General features: G+C 44.6%; 1 protein-coding gene across 10 annotated transcripts in view; it reads left to right on the top strand.

Annotated features, from left to right (window-relative positions):
- The window catches only part of GRAMD4 (GRAM domain containing 4), a 114,611-nt gene that overhangs the window by 84,749 nt on the left and 12,220 nt on the right, over window positions 1-17,642 (top strand). For 5 of the 10 annotated variants that reach the window (XM_083701516.1, XM_083701511.1, XM_083701518.1 and 2 more), the window contains 8 exons: window positions 1,726-1,817; window positions 3,217-3,308; window positions 4,525-4,573; window positions 5,469-5,540; window positions 7,250-7,293; window positions 7,396-7,505; window positions 8,894-9,048; window positions 12,526-12,543. In XM_083701516.1, the coding sequence (XP_083557642.1) occupies window positions 1,726-1,817; window positions 3,217-3,308; window positions 4,525-4,573; window positions 5,469-5,540; window positions 7,250-7,293; window positions 7,396-7,505; window positions 8,894-9,048; window positions 12,526-12,543 (632 nt within the window). The remainder of the gene's footprint in view (window positions 1-1,725; window positions 1,818-3,216; window positions 3,309-4,524; window positions 4,574-5,468; window positions 5,541-7,249; window positions 7,294-7,395; window positions 7,506-8,893; window positions 9,049-12,525; window positions 12,544-17,642) is intronic. The other 5 variants (XM_083701517.1, XM_083701513.1, XM_083701519.1 and 2 more) reach the window with 1 other exon arrangement.

The following is a 17,642-nucleotide window of genomic DNA, read 5'->3' as shown; positions in this document are numbered from 1 at the left end:
TTTTTGCAGTGTATCTAATTCACAGGATTAATTAATTGTCTAATTTAAAATAGCTCTCAAGCTAATCCCTAGAACTTAACGTTTTCCCAATAGTAGCTTATTGTTGTGCTCTGTTGAACAGAAATAGAAGCTTGAACTCTCTTGAATATATTTATCTGACAACTAGAGTGATAATTGGACTCATAGGCCCAATTCAGACGTCATGCTTTTGGGTCAGTGAACCATGGTTTATCCTAGCTTGTAAGGAGCTATTAAACCACAGTTTCATGTTGTGGCTGTCATGGGAAACTGAGTTAAGAAGTGAGGATAGGCACACCAAACCTAGTCATTGAACAAGAGCCGAGGGGCCTGGTGAAGAGGGAGAAGCGATCTTGTTCTGATTTATTCTGCCCAATGAGTCTTAACTATGGAACAAAGTTTAATTAATCAAGTGTTCCATCGTTAAATAATTCTGTTACTGTTTGCCAACCCATTAAGACTCATTGTGCAGAATCAGTTTATTTTTCGATTCCAAAATGATCACGTTGAGTTGATTTATGTGCTGGCTTCAGTCTAGTTTTATAAAGCTCCTTATCAGGCAAATGGAGCTGGACCAGTTCTGAAAGTCAAATGTTTGTGGGGTTGGGTTTTTTTTAGTATATGAGAATTAGAGTTGCTTAAGATTAATCTGAAATTCCGCAGGCCTCACACAGAGGCATCTCACGCCACAAGAATGGCCAGAATGCAGCCTTTGCCCTTGTTTGTAACCTCCCCTTTTAATACAGGCATGGAGATGAAATTGGACTGACCAGGATGTGTGGTTGCAGTCCTGCCCATATTTTGAGCTGCCTTTGACCTCTTGCAAAACAATATTTTGCTACTGTGCCATTCCTTTCCTAAATTAGGGTGCAGTCTGAAGGCACGCGGGTGGCCCTGTGGGTTAAACCACAGAGCCTAGGACTTGCCAATCTGAAGGTCGGTGGTTCAAATCCCTGCGACGGGGTGAGCTCCTGTTGTTCAGTCTCTGCTCCTGCCAACCTAGCAGTTCGAAAGCATGTCAAAGTGCAAGTAGATAAATAGGTACCGCTCTGGCGGGAAGGTAAACGGCGTTTCTGTGCGCTGCTCTGGTTCGCCAGAAGCGGCTTAGTCATGCTGGCCACATGACCCGAAAGCTGTACGCCGGCTCCCTTGGCCAATAAAGCGAGATGAGCGCTGCAACCCCAGAGTCGGTCACGACTGGACCTAATGGTCAGGGGTCCCTTTACCTTACCTGAAGGCAGCTTCATACGGGCAGATTCATCTCTGGAGAACACGAAGGTGTGATTTGCATGTAGGAAGCGGATAAAAAACCCTACACGGCCTTATTTCACCTTGAGTGTGATCCTTCCCAGGGAGGCTGTTTGCGTATACAGCAGCTGCTCACAGAGCGATAACTCGAGTGATGCTGATGCGTGTGTTGATCAGCTCTTAGCTTCCTGAATTCCTAGAAACCGCGAGATGCCATGCCTAAATAAGGACTATGGGAGAGTGTGTTTAATAACAAGATACACCACTTATCTGCGGAAACATTCTAAATCAATGACACACATCGCTTCTCCTTTAATCCCAAGGGAAAGGGATGTTAAAAAGTTCAGGCAACTATTGGGCCCGTGTGGGTGGTCCCCTCTCCCCTTTCCAATTAAAAGTATTATGTCTTTGGAAGCATTGCTGTCTGCTTAGGGTATGTTTATTTTCTCTTCTGCCTAGAGAGAGGTGCCAAACCCGTCACAAATTTTGTGAAGAATCTTTCTGCCTTATCAGACTGGTATTCTATCTATACTTCTGCTATTGCCTTTATTGTAAGTTGTCCTTTCTCGTTCAGGTGAACTTACAGACATGAACTTCGCTCAGTTTATTGGGGGAGGGGGGAAAGCAACTTTACCCAATTCTAAATGTTTAAGCTGGCTTGATAAATATGAATCCTGGAAGTCAACAACACTCAGAATGACATACACAAATCAGCATTACAGTGTCGTGTGTTGTGACACCAAGCATGCCTCTTGGAGTGTCGGTTGTGTAGAGTTGCAAAAGTTTCTCTGTTTGTCAATGCTTGCCCATTTTTAAAAGATGCACTGATTTTACCTGTTTGCTGTTCTGGTTCATTCGTAGTGTCTAGTTTTCCAGATTACTGTAACAACATCTCTTAACATCCGTTAAAGGAACACGATGGGGCTGATAATATAGAGAGAGCAGATTGTCTTCCACTTTAACAAAGAGCTTTTATGGAGAATACCACCCGGGCTGGTTTACCCTGTTTCAAATATACTTTAAATGTGGGTTTAAGAATATGGTTTGGCATGGTTTTTAAGAGTTTGCAGGGTCTTATTGGGTCTCCTGCCAGGTTGTGCCTCTTGATAGAATAATGTGTCTTTCCCCTCAAAACAAAACAGAAATACTATCCTGCTTCTAGAAACCTAACATATCTGGGAGAGTATTTCAAGGGTACATACCAGTTTTATGCAACTAGTTTTAATCTGCAATTCTCACTTGCACTCCATTGTTCAAGCAAAGCCGAATTGCACGATTTTTGTGCAGAAGCCTTTAAGTAACCACAGACTTCAGAATACACTGATAATATTAGTTAAATGAAGCAATGGAGATTTTGAGAGGGTAAATTGTTGTACAGGGAATGGCATTTCATGATAATGAGCAGCCGTTCTGGGCCTGTTTGTGAGGAGAGCTTGTTGCCGTGGAAGCTGAAAGAATGTCAGAAACCTGCATTTTCTTCAAGGGGCATTAATTACAGGATGGGAAAAAGCAGGAATGTCACTTTGTAGGGTCAGTATAATACCGTGTGTGTGTGTGTGTGTGTGTGTGTGTGTGTGTGTGTGTGTTTCCAAGTGAAAATGTTTGGCCGTCTGCATGATTTCAGAGCGTTGATGCCAGTTCAAAAGTATAAATTGATTTGATGGAAACCTGTAGCCTTTCAGACTCCAGGGATGAATGGAATTAGGGCTCTGCAGATTCTACTGCACTACAAGTTCCCCATCTCTCCTATACATGTTTACCTGGGAGTAAACCCCATTGAACATAGCTGGACTCATTTCCAGGTAAATATGCATAGAATTGCAATGTAAGAGAGTCTGATTCATCTCAGATCAGTACAGATGTCCTGGGAGATTGTTTTCGGCATGGGTATTGCATGAAAGCATCATTATTATTTCTTTTGTAATTCTTTATTTCTTCTTCTGACTATAGATCTACATGAATGCTGTATGGCATGGCTGGGCCATTCCTATGTTCTTATTTTTAGCAATTTTGAGGTTATCCCTAAATTACCTCATAGCCAGGTAATCTCTCAACTTTCTTCTGTATTGAGGTTTCAGTTTGTCACTTGTTTTGGGACTACGATTCCCATCATCCCTGACCACTGGTCCTTCTGATGATGGGAGTTGTAGTCCAAAAACAGCCGGAGACCCAAGTTTGGGGAACACTGGATTAGATGCTCCTTGTGGTCTCTTCCAACTCGTATGATTCTGTGGTTCTATATCATCTGCCAGACTTCCTAGGGAGAAGCAATCTGCCACAACTGCAGCTCCTCTACAGGTTGTAGCAGAGGGAAGGGAACTCTACAGAACGTTGATTTTGGAGACAAGTCAATAACCCTACCCAGAACATTATTCTAAAAGCAGGAAAAGTGACGATGCAAATCTACTCATTTCAAAGTTCTGTTACCCATGGTAACTGAACATGACAGTTTCTGCCTGTGTGCCATCAGATTCTTACATCAACACAGGCCTAATAAACTTGTGCTGGAACTGAAATTGCTTCAGCATCAGCAAGCACATTTCATCCTGTTCACTGAGTCCCTGAAGCCCTCTTCACACGTTTGTTGTGCTTAGGGAACCTCCATTTTTGCATGTCTTCTCCACTTCTGGAGAAGGTGGATGTCTGCAGAAAGGAACCTCTTGCAGGGTTCCCAGTTCCATGTGGACGTTCAGGACCCAGCATTGTGCTCCTGATGAACTTTGTACCGATGAAACCCCCCTCCTGTGAAGTGGGCTACTTTTATTTGCATGCAAGAAGGCTAAAATGCCCAGTATCATATTTTTTTTTTTGTTAACAACCAGCAGAATGCTAATCCCTAATTAAAAAGCCAAATGCGGTAATCTACACAGAATGGATATTATTTGTGTAGGAACGTTCTTGCAATGCCATAATTACTGCCGATTGTCAAAGGATTGATGAGTGTGGGTTTTTTTTTAATGTTAATTATGGCTTTGTGTAGTTGATAGGGTGTTTGGTTGGTTAAGAACAAACATAAGCATTATTTACATACTTGTAATCTATGGCAGTCTTTTGAATATTCAAGACCATATGATTCTGTGAGGCTGCATGACACAAACTGGGTGGTTGCATTTGGGGGAAATAATTAAAATAGATCTGAAAAGATGTTGTCTGCTACCCACACAGTTGCTTTTTTTAAGCCTTACTTTTACTCTGTTAACTGAGCCTTATGGAAAAGCTAGTCTGTTTAATTAAAGTATTTTTATTTTTTATTTTTAGAGGGTGGAGAATACAGTGGAGTATTGTGCCTGAAGTTTCTGAGCCCATTGTAAGTCCAACTAATTCTAGATACGTTTTATCTATTTTCCTCATTGTAATAATTGACTCTACCAGCTTTTTATGATTAGTATTCAGGGATGTTGCGCCACAAACTTCCTTTTATGCTTTTCATTGAAAACTCAAATATTGCACTTAGCAACACACCATTGAAGGCATCGAGTCATGAGAAAATGGCTTTCACAGTGGACGCTCGGGGTGCGAACGTGATCCGTGCGGAATGCACGTTCGCAACCTGCAGCGGCGCACCTGCGGGTTGCGATTCGGTGCTTCTGTGCATGTGCAAAGCACAATTTAGCGCTTCTGCACATGCGTGACCGCCATAACCCGGAAGTAACCCGTTCCGGTACTTCTGGGTTTTGGCGGTCCGCAACCCGGAAAAACGCTACCTGAAGTGTCTGTAACCTGAGGTATGACTGTAAATACTTTTCCAGAGCTGCTTTATTCTGAAAGTCTATAACTGGGGAGGTTAATTCCCCTGAGGCAGTTCTCCAAGCAAACTTTGCTGCCCTCAGCCAAGAGCCCGTGCTGCTCTCATCATCCCTGGTCATTGGCCATGCCAACTGGGGTTCATGAAAGTTGTAGTCCAATCACATTTGAAGGGCCACGGGTTCCCAGTCCCGAGTATAGACTATAGGCTTGTGGTCCGTGTAATGGAATGCACTTCCATTTAAAAAATAGATATATTTCCGTAGAAAACTGGACATCTGGTTCTTTATGGGGAGAGAATGCTTGCATGGTGGAAAATTCAGTCACGCGAGCCCCAAGCACGGGCATATCATAGTCATTGTGTTGCCACGAATCTGCTGCCCCTAAGCTGATTTTTCGCTTAAAAGGTGAAGGGCATGTAAAAAAATCTTGTTGCCTCGTTTCTGGTCTTCTTTCAGGAACCTCCAAAGGAAGATCTAACAGTGTCAGAAAAATTCCAGCTTGTTCTGGACGTGGCACAAAAAGCACAGGTAATATAATCCCTGGCGCCTCCCATTGAAAGGATTTGTGGGTAAGATCTCAGGGCGGTTCATAACACAAGTTTTCTTGTCAGCTCCCAGATCTGTTCTTTGTGGTCCATATTTTCCTGTGCCAACCTAGGTGCATCCCATGAAACACCTCAGCAGGCTTCTTAGTCAGACGCCTGGCTTTTGCTATCTGCCGTATTTTTCTGTCTATAAGATGCCCCCCCATGTATAAGATGTCCCCTATTTGGTGGGACTCAATTTAAGAAAATATGGAGGGGAGATAGGTCAGAGTTCTTGAACTTTTTTGCGAGAATTGCCCAGAGTTTTACAGCTTTTTTTGGGGGGGGGGATTGCCAAAAATCGCCCACTTGCCACAGCGACAGCCAATCGCAAACAGACCCTTCCCCAGCAAAAAAAAACCTCCTACCCGACTGAAAAAACCTGCTGGCAATCACACTTCCCAGAACAGCAGCCGCCAATCGCGGCAGCGACAGCCAATCCACAGCAGCGTTTGTTGCAGAAGCCAATCGCCAACCCAATTAGAGAAGCAGCAGCCAATCCAAAGCAGCTCTTCTAGCAGCCAACAATCATCGCTGACAAGCTCCTATTCGCAGCTGCAGCCAATCACACCGTCCACCCCATTCACTATCCATGTATAAGACGAGGCACAGTTTTGAACATGAATTTAGAGTAAAAAAACACCTTGTCTTATACACGGAAAAGTACGGTATATGTATTTCTTAGCTACTGAGGGCTGCCGCCCAGTAAATTCATTTCTGAACTGAGAATTAAACCCAAATCTTTTGGTGACTCTGACCTGTGCACCCTCATTGAAGAGAGTTAGCTTGGCCCACGTGAAAAATCAGTTTCAGATGACTCTTTTCTTCTTGACTTCATGCCGCAATATTGCCTCTTGCAATGTGTAGACCGTACAGCGTTTGAAATGTTAGTGGCAGATGAAATTGATGGAATATGCAGAAGTGGCTAAACTTAACTTGTAGAATAAGAGGCCAGGAAGAAAGTTTGTTTTTTTAAAAGGAAGATTGGAAAAGGTTTGTAGGATACTTGAACAATTATTGTAAACAAATTAAAGGCGTTAGCAGGGTTAGAGTAAATTCAGCAGCAGAAAGCAAACTGATATAAAATGGAAAAAGAAATAATAGGGTTTAATTGGAATATGCAGCAGAAATGGGTAACTAAAATGAATCATGGAAGTCGGGGGTGGGGAGGAAGCTGATGCCAGATGTATGATTGATATTTTGGTAAATGTGCAAACTTTGTAAAAACAAAACAAAACACAGACACAAAAACCAACAACCACTAAATAAAAGGGGGGGGGGGAGTTCAACGTTAGTGTAAATGCGGTCATTTTCCCTGCAGTCATTTCCAGTGTTCAAAGGATGTTTTTAGCGTTCTCAAAACAGCAGTCTTTTTACACAGGATTCGCAATTCTGGCCATTGGCCAATCTGTAGTTTATGGTTCCTAAAATACAAGGCACCGGGGGGGGGGGGGAGCAAGCAGCAATTTCTGGAATGTGAAGATTTTATGAGTGCCGTACTTGTGACTGGAATAAAGATTTTCTTCCACCTTTGCAATGAGATGGAACTGATTTAAAATTTAAAACGATGGCTTTATACCCAGAATAGAACTTTAACTTAAGTTGCACTGCGATATATTCTGAGCTGACATTCCCGTCCTCTTTCGATTGCAGAATTTGTTTGGCAAGATGTCAGACATACTGGAAAAAATCAAAAAGTGAGTTTTAAATATATTTATTTTCAGCATATTTGAATGGGGAAGAGAGAATAAAGTGCCGCAATGTCTCACTTATTTCTCTGTTCCTTTTCCCTTTCACAGCTTGTTTATGTGGGTGCAGCCTGAAGTTACGCAAAAGTTGTACATTGCTCTGTGGGCGGCGTTTATAGCATCCTGCTGTATTCCGTACAGGATCATCGGCCTTTCAATGGGTAACACTTTTCAGATTTCTTGCTGCTCTCTGTGGTCCTAGAAGCTCACATCTATCTTGACCAGGAACCAAGTTTCCATTATTAGCCATTAATTGGGCATGCTTAAAAAAAATACATGCATGGTGTCAGACTTGCTTGGAGATGGATGTAAGGTAAAGGACCCCTAGACGGTTACGTCCAGTCAAAGGCGACTATGGGGTTGCAGCACTCATCTCGCTTTCAGGCTGAGGGAGCCAGTGTTTGTCCATAGACAGCTTTCTGGGTCATGTGGTTAGCATGAATAAACCGCTTCTGGCGCAACTTGACGGAAACCAGAGTGCACGGAAACACTGTTTACTTTCCCGCTGCAACAGTACCTATTTATCTACTTGCACTGGTGTGCTTTCAAACTGCTAGGTTGGCAGAAGCTGAGGCAGAGCAATGAGAGCTCAACCCGTCGCGGGGATTCGAACTGCTGACCTTCTAATCGGCAAGCCCAAGAGGCTCAGTGGTTTAGACCACAGCGCCACCCGCGTCCCATAGATGCATGTAACCCCTTCTGAGAACAATTTCTTTTAAATGCTTCTAGAACCATCCTCTCAATATGGCTTACAAATAAAATTAAAGCATAAAATCATTAAGCTGGCCATATAAACAACCATACAGCACAGAAAATGCTAGCATACAGTACACAGCAATGTCCAAACTTGAAGTGATAGAGGGCAGCTAGTAATTTCATTTTATGTTTTGGGTTTTTTGCCTACCCAAGATGGGTTATAACATTGTAAGGAATACAATTTAAAACCACCCACCCCAAACAGGCCTGCATTAATTAACTCTTTCCAGATAGGTCATGGAAACCTTATTTTTCAGCTGTCAAGATGGCCAAGATAAAGAGGTCCATAGCTGCACCGCTGCTGCTGCTTTGCTGTAAATCAGCCTTAACTTCTGCTTTTTGCAGTTGTGTGGCCGCTTGAATTTCTAGGCTCACATCTCTTGCAGACCCTATAGTTTCTGGCCTTTTATTCAAGGGTTGAAGTACGGCGGTACCTCTGGTTGCGAACGGGATCCGTTCCGGAGGCCCATTCGCAACGTGAAAAGCCCGCAACTGCACAGGTGCGTGGCGCAATTTGGTGCTTGTGCACATGAATAAAGCACAATTTAGCGCTACCGCGCATGCACGAGTGGCGAAACCCAGAAGTAATTCTTTCCGGTACTTCTGGGTTGCCGCGGGTTGCCGCAACCTGAAAAAACGTAACATGAAGCAAACAGAACATGAGGTATGACTGTATCTTCGTTTTGGTTGTACGGTGACTGTATCGATAGCACAATTCCGGTTAAGCTGATATTTCGCTGATAACCTTTCTTTCTCTTTCTTTCTTTCAATCTCGGTCTTTCCAATTACATAGGACTTTATGCAGGAATCAAATTTTTCCTTATCGACTTTGTCTTCAAGCGGTGCCCGAGGCTACGAGCAAAGTACGATACCCCTTATATCATATGGTTAAACTTGCCCACAGATCCCCAGCTCAAAGAGAGAGCTAATGCTACAGTATCAAGACGGGTAAATAGAGTTTGATGTTTTCTTTTGTTCTGTTCTGTTTTCACGTAACCGAACGATATCCATTTGACTTCAGTGACTAGAGCACATAGAGGGGCTGGCTGGCTTTTAAGGCTGTGGACCCAACATGCACATACCAATTGGATTTGATAGTTAAATCAAATCCCCCACTTAAAAAGCAGAAGGCCCTGTGAATGTAGATATTGGGTGCTCCAAGACTAACAGGTGACGTTCTAAACCCCAAGGGTCATCTAGACCAACCCCCTGCAATGCACTCACAGCATAGGATAGTAGTCGTGATCCCAGTCTCACTCAGTCGTGACAATATAACACAGCAAATATAATCCCCATCAAGTCCTTAGCGATTGTACACATCCTCAGGAATTCTGATCTTGCCCACAGCCATTGCCATACTAACACTTAATGGCAGACTTCTTCTTCTTCTTCTTTCTTCTTCTTCTTCTTCTTATTCTTATTCTTATTATTATACTATGACCATGATAAAGAAATAGGGGCAGGTCAACTGTTTTTGCTCAGTTTCTAGCAGTGTGTATTCCTCTATTGAGATTTACAGCTTGCCCTTCGTTCAAAGATACCAGGGAGGGTTAAGTACAATTTTGAAACCCAGATTAAGGCAATTACATGATTTGAAACGTCGCCTGACCCCAGTTAAAAGTATTGTGTGTTGAGTGTCTGAACTTTTAAGTCTCCTCTTATGAGACTCAGTTGAATCAAGGGCCGATTCAAAACATTCGGATAAAAAATAAGAGATACAGCAGCAGGCCTGTCAGAATTTTACCAATCAGATTACAGGTTGTCTTATTTTGAAAACATAGCAGCTGTGAGGAACCTCAGAGAGCGGTCATTTCCCATCTAAGTGCTAAGATCTGAGATAAAGGCTCTCTTGTCCCTGATCCTAACGCTGTGGTGCTTAGCACTGAGATTTGAGATAAACCTCTGCCTGCTGTCCCTTGCGGTCTAAGAGCAGGCAGGCACTTACCTCCAATCTTAGTGTGAAAAGTGCTACAGCGCTAAGATTGCAGAAGAGAAAAACACTACCTGCTTTTATGCCGCTAAAGGGAATAAGGTTCTTCCTTTGCTTCTCAGTTTGAATTTAAAAAAGAATCTTCCTTTGTAGCTGTGACTTTAAAAATGATGATGATGATGAACTGGCTAGGTTTTCCCAGCCACACTGGGCGGCTCCCAATAGAATTAAAAGCACAATAAAACATCAAATATTAAAAACTTCCCTAAACAGGGCTGCCTTCAGATGTCTTCTGTTTATTTATCTCCTTGACATCTGATGGGAGGGCATTCCACAGGGCGGGCACCACCACCGAGAAGGCCCTCTACCTGGATCCCTATAACTTCGCTTCTCTCAGTGAGGAAACTTCTAGAAGGCCCTTGAAGCTGGACCTCAGTGTCCGGGCAGAACGATGGGGGTGGAGACACTCCTTCAGGTATACTGAGCTGAGGCCTTTTAGGGCTTTAAAGGTCAGCACCAGCACTTTGATTGTGCTTGGAAACGTACTGGGAGCCAATGTGGATTTTTCAGGACTGGTGTTATGTGGTCTCGACAGCCGCTCCCAGTCACCAATCTAGCTGCTGCATTCCGGATTTGTTACAGTTTCCGGGTCACCTTCAAAGGTAGCCCCACGTAGAGCGCATTGCAGTAGTCCGAGCGGGAGATAACTAGAGCATGCATCACTCTGGTGAGACAGTCTGCGGGCAGGTAGGGTCTCAGCCTACGTACCAGATGGAGCAGGTAGACAGCTGCCCTGTCTTGGAATCGCCTGACGTCACATGTAAAAACGGCCCCTGGAATCTGGCTGGATCCAGTTCTCCATCCCTACCCTAAGGAATCCAGCATGTTCTTGCATCTGGAGTGCCCAGTACTTCATTCAAAGTCTTCTCCCTGAATTTCTCAAAGGTGCAAGCGTTCTACAGTGGTGCCTCGCAAGACGAAATTAATTCGTTCCGCAAGTTTTTTCTTCTGGCGAGTTTTTCGTCTTGCGAAGCACGGTTTCCCATAGGAATGCATTGAAAATCAATTAATGCGTTCCTAGGGAGACCGCCTTCAGACCAGGTCCGGGGACAGTCTGTCCCCGGACCTCCTCTGAAGGCTGACGGGGGGGGGGGGGAAAGGACTTTTCTCCCCACCGCCAGCCTTCAGAACAGCCTTCTGAGGGCTGGCGGTGGGAAGAAAAGCCCTTCTCCCGCCGCCAGCCTTCAGAAGAGTTCCCGCAGGGCTGCCTAGGCTGCGGATAGCAGCCTGCTGCCCGGTGCGCGGGGCGCTCTGAAGCAGAGCGCCCCTCGCGCGGGGCAGACATCTGCAGCTTGGGGAGCCCTGCAGGACTTCCCCGCAGGGCTCTCCAAGCTGCAGATAGGGGCAGCAGGCAGCTATCCGCAGCTTGGAGAGCCCTCGGGGAACTCTTCTGAAGGCTGGCGGGGGAGAAGGGCTTTTCTTCCCACCGCCAGCCTTCAGAACAGCCTTCCCCTCTGTTCCCAGACCTGTCCTGTGCGCCTTCCCCTCTGTTCCCAGACCTGTCCTGAAGGCTTGCGGTGGGAGGAGGGCTTTCCTCCCCACCGCCAACATTCAGAATGCTGTTCTGAATGTTGGCGGTGGGGAGGAAAAACCCTCCTCCCACCGCAAACCCCGGGAACAGAGGAGAAGCGCTGCGCGCCTTCTCCTCTGTTCGCGGATCTCCCACCGCAAGCCTTCAGGACAGGTCCGGGAACAGAGGAGAAGGCGCACTGCGCTTCCCCGCTGTCCCCGGAGATTTCCCTATGGGCTTTCGTCTTGTGAAGCAAGCCCATAGGGAAATTCGTCTTGCGAAGCCGCTAAAAATCGGAAAACCCTTTCGTCTTGCGGGTTTTTCGTTTAGCGAGGCATTCGTCTTGCGGGGCACCACTGTACATTCCAGCGACACTTTTGATCTGACAGAGCCTTGAACTGCTTTTTCCCACTCATAATTTTACGTGGTCCAGTCACGAGGGGGTTGTATCGCACTCTTTTTCTGAATGTTCAGGTTTTCTTCAGTTGAGCTGCTTTGCCGATATGCATATATTCTTTTTGTTTGGTCTATCAAAGGAATCTATGGAGAACTCATTATCTACATTACACCAAATTAACCTTCTGCCGTACTTTCTCAGCTAATACCAAATTATAAACAAAATGAAGTGCAAAGTTACACCCACTGTTAAACAGATTAAGAGCCAGAAATGGTAAATCTAGTTAAGGGCTAATTTAATTTTAATGGATTGAAAATATATGCTCTAACCACTGATACATTGGAGTGATTTTTTTTTCCTTTTCCCTTTAAGATTGCAATCATTGTGTGTAGTCTTTTGGAATGTACAACCTTGCAACTTCACTCAGTTCATGTTTTTTATTCTGTATATTATACAGTTAAATAGATTTCGCTTTTTTCTTTTGTCACTGTCACATTTGTGTTTGTTTGTTTTTTCCTTTCCTGCTAGCTGTCAGGGCATGAAAAGGTACGGATCTTAGCGTGCAACACTTTCTTTCTTTCAATTGGATCATTTGTGTTCATAATGAGCTGATGCCTTTTGTGTGTGTATGCGTGTGTAAGCTTATGTATTTAGTTAACAGTTACTTTGTATGTTTGTGTGTGTTGCATATATTTAATGGCTTGGTTTTAATTTGTAGTTTCTTGGAAATGCATAGTAAGTGTGGCTCCTGCTAGCTGAATGATCTTGAATTAATTGTGTGCAATAATATTTCCAGATCTAGTCGAAGGAGTTATTTTGATGTGCTTGTTAAATGCCGTCTAGCGAAAGGATCCTCTTCTGATGTTCAGAGTCAGACAGAATTATGTGAGGGAGATCGGGGACAGATATGCTATCTCCAGCTCTGGCAGTGGTGGCCAAACTTGTACCTCCAGCTGTTTTTTGGACTACAACTCCCATCATTCCTAACCACTGGTCCTGTTAGCTAGGGATGATGGGAGTTGTAGTCCAAAAAACAGCTGGAGGTACAAGTTTAGCCACCACTGAGCTATGGGTAATTGGAAGTGACACTCTTCAGTGCAGAGCCTGTCCTACACCCGAAGGCTCTCATTATTATTATTATTATTATTATTATTATTATTATTATTATTATATAAATTTCTATGCCGCCTTTCATACGATATCAAAACACAAAATTACAGTATATTTCGCTCTATGTGTGTCTTATGGAGCGAATGGAAAACCCCCCAAGAGCCGTGCTCCCTTTAAAGAGCGTGCAGCTCTTGCGGGAGGTGGGTAGGGACAGAGCACACGGCTCTGTCCTTTCCCCCATCTCCCGCCAAAGCCCCCAAGAGCCGCGCTCCCTTTCACGAGCCACGCGGAGTGTGTGTGTGGCTCTTGCGGGCCTGCAAGCGCCACACACACGCTCCACGCGGCTCGTGAAAAGGAGCGCTGATCAGAGCCTGGGATGCATACAGGCTTTGCTCAGCGCTCCCTTTAAAGAATATTTTTTTCCTTGCATCCCCCCCCCCCAAAAAAAAACCTAGGTGCGTCTTATGGTCAGGAGCGTCTTATGGAGCGAAAAATACGGTGCATAGAATCTTAAAGTTGAAAGGGACCCCAAGGATCATCTAGTCCAACCCCCGTGCAATGCAGCAATCTCAGCTAAAGCATCTATGGCAGGTGACCTCCAAGGAAGGAGAGTCCACACCTTCCTGAGGGAGACCGTTCCACTGACGATCAGCTCTTACTGTCAGAAAGTTCTTCCTGGAGTTTACTCAGAATCTCCTTTCTAGCAACTTGAAGCCATTGGCTTGAGTCCTGCCCTTCGGATCTGGAGAAGACAAGCTCGAGACGACCCTTGAGATATTTGAAGATGGCTCTCGTTGTCTCTTCTCAGACTCTTCCTTTCCAAGCCAAACATACCCAGACCCTTCAACTGCTCCTCACAAGGCTTTGTTTCCAGGCCCTAGATCAGGGTTTCCCAAATGTGCGCCTCCAGCTGTTTTCCAACTACAGCTCCCATCCTCCCTGACCGCTGGTCCTGCTAGCTAGGGATCATGGTACTTGTAGTCCAACAGTAGCTGGAGACCCAAGTTTGGGGAACCCTGTCCTAGATCACCTTGGTTGCCCTTCTCTACACACATAGCATAGTCACAAACAAAAACAGTACTCCCCACCCAGTTTAAAAGACCATAGTTTAATTAACCAAAGGCCCAGGAGAAGAGGAATCACTTTGGACTTCTTGTGGAGGAGGCATATGGAAAAGGGCCTCAGAAGATGATCACATGGTCTAGGTTGGTTCATATGGGGAGAGGTGGTCCTTGAGGTACAGGATTTGGAAAAATGAAAGATCAGCATTCTGAATTGCACCGATTATAGGTTTTTGCTTCAGAACTAGCCCTCCAATTTTGGGAGGACAAACCAAGCAGGAGATCCAAGCGAGAGAATCCAAAACAGGAGGCAAGAATTAAGGGCCACATGCTTGTTCATCTCCTCTCCTCCTCTGGCTGGCATCCAAGGGACAGGGCTTTTTTCAGGCGGAACTCGCCGGAACTCAGTTCCGGCCCCTCAGGTGGGCGCCATTGCCGTTCTGAGAGAACAAGGGGAGGCGGCGTTCGTGTTGAGTTCCGGCACCCCTTTTTCGAGAAAAATACCGCTGCCAGGAAGTCCTGCCAGGAAGTCCGGAGCTCCATTTGTCCGGCAGTTGCATGTGCCCAAGATGAGGGGTCACAGTGCTTGAAAGGATTCAGAACCTTCTGGAAAACGCTTTGTGACGATGTGGAAGGAGCCAAACACACTTGTTTACTCCCGGCATTTGGCATTGTGAGAAGCACGTTTTGAGGATCCACCTTATTTCCGTGATGATCTCCTGTTTTAGGCTGCTCTTGAGATGGTGTTTTAATCGTTTTAACTTGCCCTAGGACCTTAGGGCGAAGGGCAGTCAATAAATAAATAGCAACAGCAACATTGTAGTAGAGTAATGGTACGCCCAGTTGTACCCAATATGGCTGTTGGGGAATGTGTTTGGGTCATTCCATGCCAAATCAACTGATTTTAATACTCGACTGTGCTCTCACAACCCAGATCTTCTTAAAAAAAAATTATGAGATAATCTCAAATTAATTTTTAAAGATTTTTTTGGTCCAAAATTGGGCACAGGAGACATTTTAAAATTTTTCAATTTTTGCGTGAATGCAATTTCTGCGTCAATTTAGAAAAAAAACCTGTTTCACTTTATTTTTGAACCAATTGCGCTTATTTTGGTATCAAAATAAAGCTAATTTTGTTCTCTTTCAAAATAATGTACAAAAATTGTATTGAGTGCTACAGAAAAGGGTCGCCGACCATGCAAAGTGAATTTTAGCCATTTTGTACCTTGGTAGGTTCAATAAGCCATAACATGCAAACCTCAACTAACACATGTATCATACTTTTTTTTTTTTTTAGAAAGGGCTACCATGAACTTGTTATGTTTTAAAAATAAAAAGGGTGGTTTTTTTGTGGTTTTTGATTTGGCGTGGAATGACCCGTTCACCATATTCTCATTTCTCAGTTGCAATTCTACTGGAACTTTTTTTAAAAAGCTTTGCGTTAAAGATTGCAGTTCAGACAAGTTGAGATGGTCATATGATGTTGATGAATTGAATGTCTATCCCCCACCTCTCTCTCTCAGAGGAACCCTGCACAGCAAAGAAATCAGCTGGGTTTAAAATGCATAACTGAAACATTCAAGCAGAATTTACTTAAATAGGAGTTATTGCGCCAGCTTTTAAGATGCCAAATGGTTAAACAAAACTTTGACATTCCTTAGAGTTTGAGGGCGTAATATACGAGTGAACATCGAGATAGCAGCCTGAGGGTCCATTGCACATTTTATTTTATTAAAAACTGAGCAGATCTCTTTCCTTCCAAGGGCCAGGACGGCAGACCACATGGGAACGTCTTTTTATCATTTATTGCGATAATAATAATTATAATAATAATTTATTATTTGTACCCCGCCCATCTGGCTGCGATGACACCCTGCGGTTCGGCCCCGTTTTATCGGGGTGGCTTACAATAAAAGCACGCCTGAACAGCCCCTTGTTTGCATGTGCCACTTAGGATCGCAGCCAGCCTTTAGTAAAATACAATAGAGCCCACCTGAAATGGCGCCGTTTCTGACTGAACATGCAGCGATGCATGTTCTCACTCCTCTCTCTTTGTAAGACCTTTCTGCATTTAGAAAAAAAAAAAGTTTCTGCAAGATAGCTTCTCTTCCCGATGCACTAGATTTCTCAAGAGTTGTGACACATGGACACGCTCCACACAGACAGTACAGGAGCTTTCTAATACAGTGGTAGCTCGGTTTTCGATCGCCGAAAACCCGGAAGTAAATGCTTCCGCTTTCGAACGCGCCTCAGAAATAGAACAGCTCCCGCTGAGATTTTTCCCCAGTTTTCTCTATTGAATTTGCAGGTCGCCCTTTGTGCCTCAGTTTTCAAACGTTTCGGAAATCCAGAATGGATTACGTTCGAAAACCGAGGTACCACTGTACGCAGTTCACATGTCTGCAGTAAGAAGTGGTATAGTCCTGTTTTATTGTAAAGGATAAAGGTAAAGGAACCCCTGACCATCAGGTCCAGTCGTGACCAACTCTGGGGTTCCGGCACTCATCTTGCTTTATTGGCCGAGGGAACTGGCGTACAGCTTCCGGGTCATGTGGCCAGCATGACTAAGACGCTACTGGCGAACCAGAGCGGTGCACAGAAACACCGTTTACCTTACCGCCGGAGTGGTACCTATTTATCTACTTGCACTTAGGGGTGCTTTCGAACTGCTAGGTTGGAAGGAGCATGGACCGAGCAATGGTAGCTCACCCCGTTGCGGAGATTCGAACTGCCGACCTTCTGATCGGCAAGTCCTAGGCTCTGTGGTTTAACCCACAGCATCACCCGCATCCCAAAGTTTTATTGTACCACCTGATAATTCTGAATGGCTAGATTGGATCTAATTCTGGCTCACGCGGAATAATAATAATAATAATAATAATAATAATAATAATAATAATAATTTATTATTTATACCCCGCCCATCTGGCTGGGCCTCCCCAGCCACTCTGGGCGGCTTCCATAGAAACCAAAAATACAGTAAAATATCACACGTTAAAAACTTCCCTGAACAGGGCTGCCTTAAGATGTCTTCTGAATATCAGGTAGTTGTTTATCGCTTTGACATCTGCTGGAAAGGCGTTCCACAGGGCGGGCGCCACTACCGAGAAGGCCCTCTGCCTGGTTCCCTGTAGCTTCGCTTCTCGCAATGAGGGAACCGCCAGAAGGCCCTCGGCGCTGGACCTCAGCGTCCGGGCTGAATGATGGAGGTGGAGACGCACCTTCAGGTATACTGGACTGAGGCCGTTTAGGGCTTTAAAGGTCAGCACCAACACTTTGAATTGTGCTCGGAAACGTACTGGGAGCCAATGTAGGTCTTTCAAGACCGGTGTTATATGGTCTCGGCGGCCGCTCCCAGTCACCAGTCTAGCTGCCGCATTCTGGATTAGTTGTAGTTTCTGAGTCACCTTCAAAGGTAGCCCCACGTAGAGCGCATTGCAGTAGTCCAAGCGGGAGATAACCAGAGTATGCACC

Source organism: Podarcis gaigeae, assembly GCF_964106915.1.
Source record: "Podarcis gaigeae genome assembly, chromosome: 10".
Classification (NCBI taxonomy): domain Eukaryota; kingdom Metazoa; phylum Chordata; class Lepidosauria; order Squamata; family Lacertidae; genus Podarcis; species Podarcis gaigeae.
This window is presented reverse-complemented; position numbering and strand designations above follow the sequence as displayed.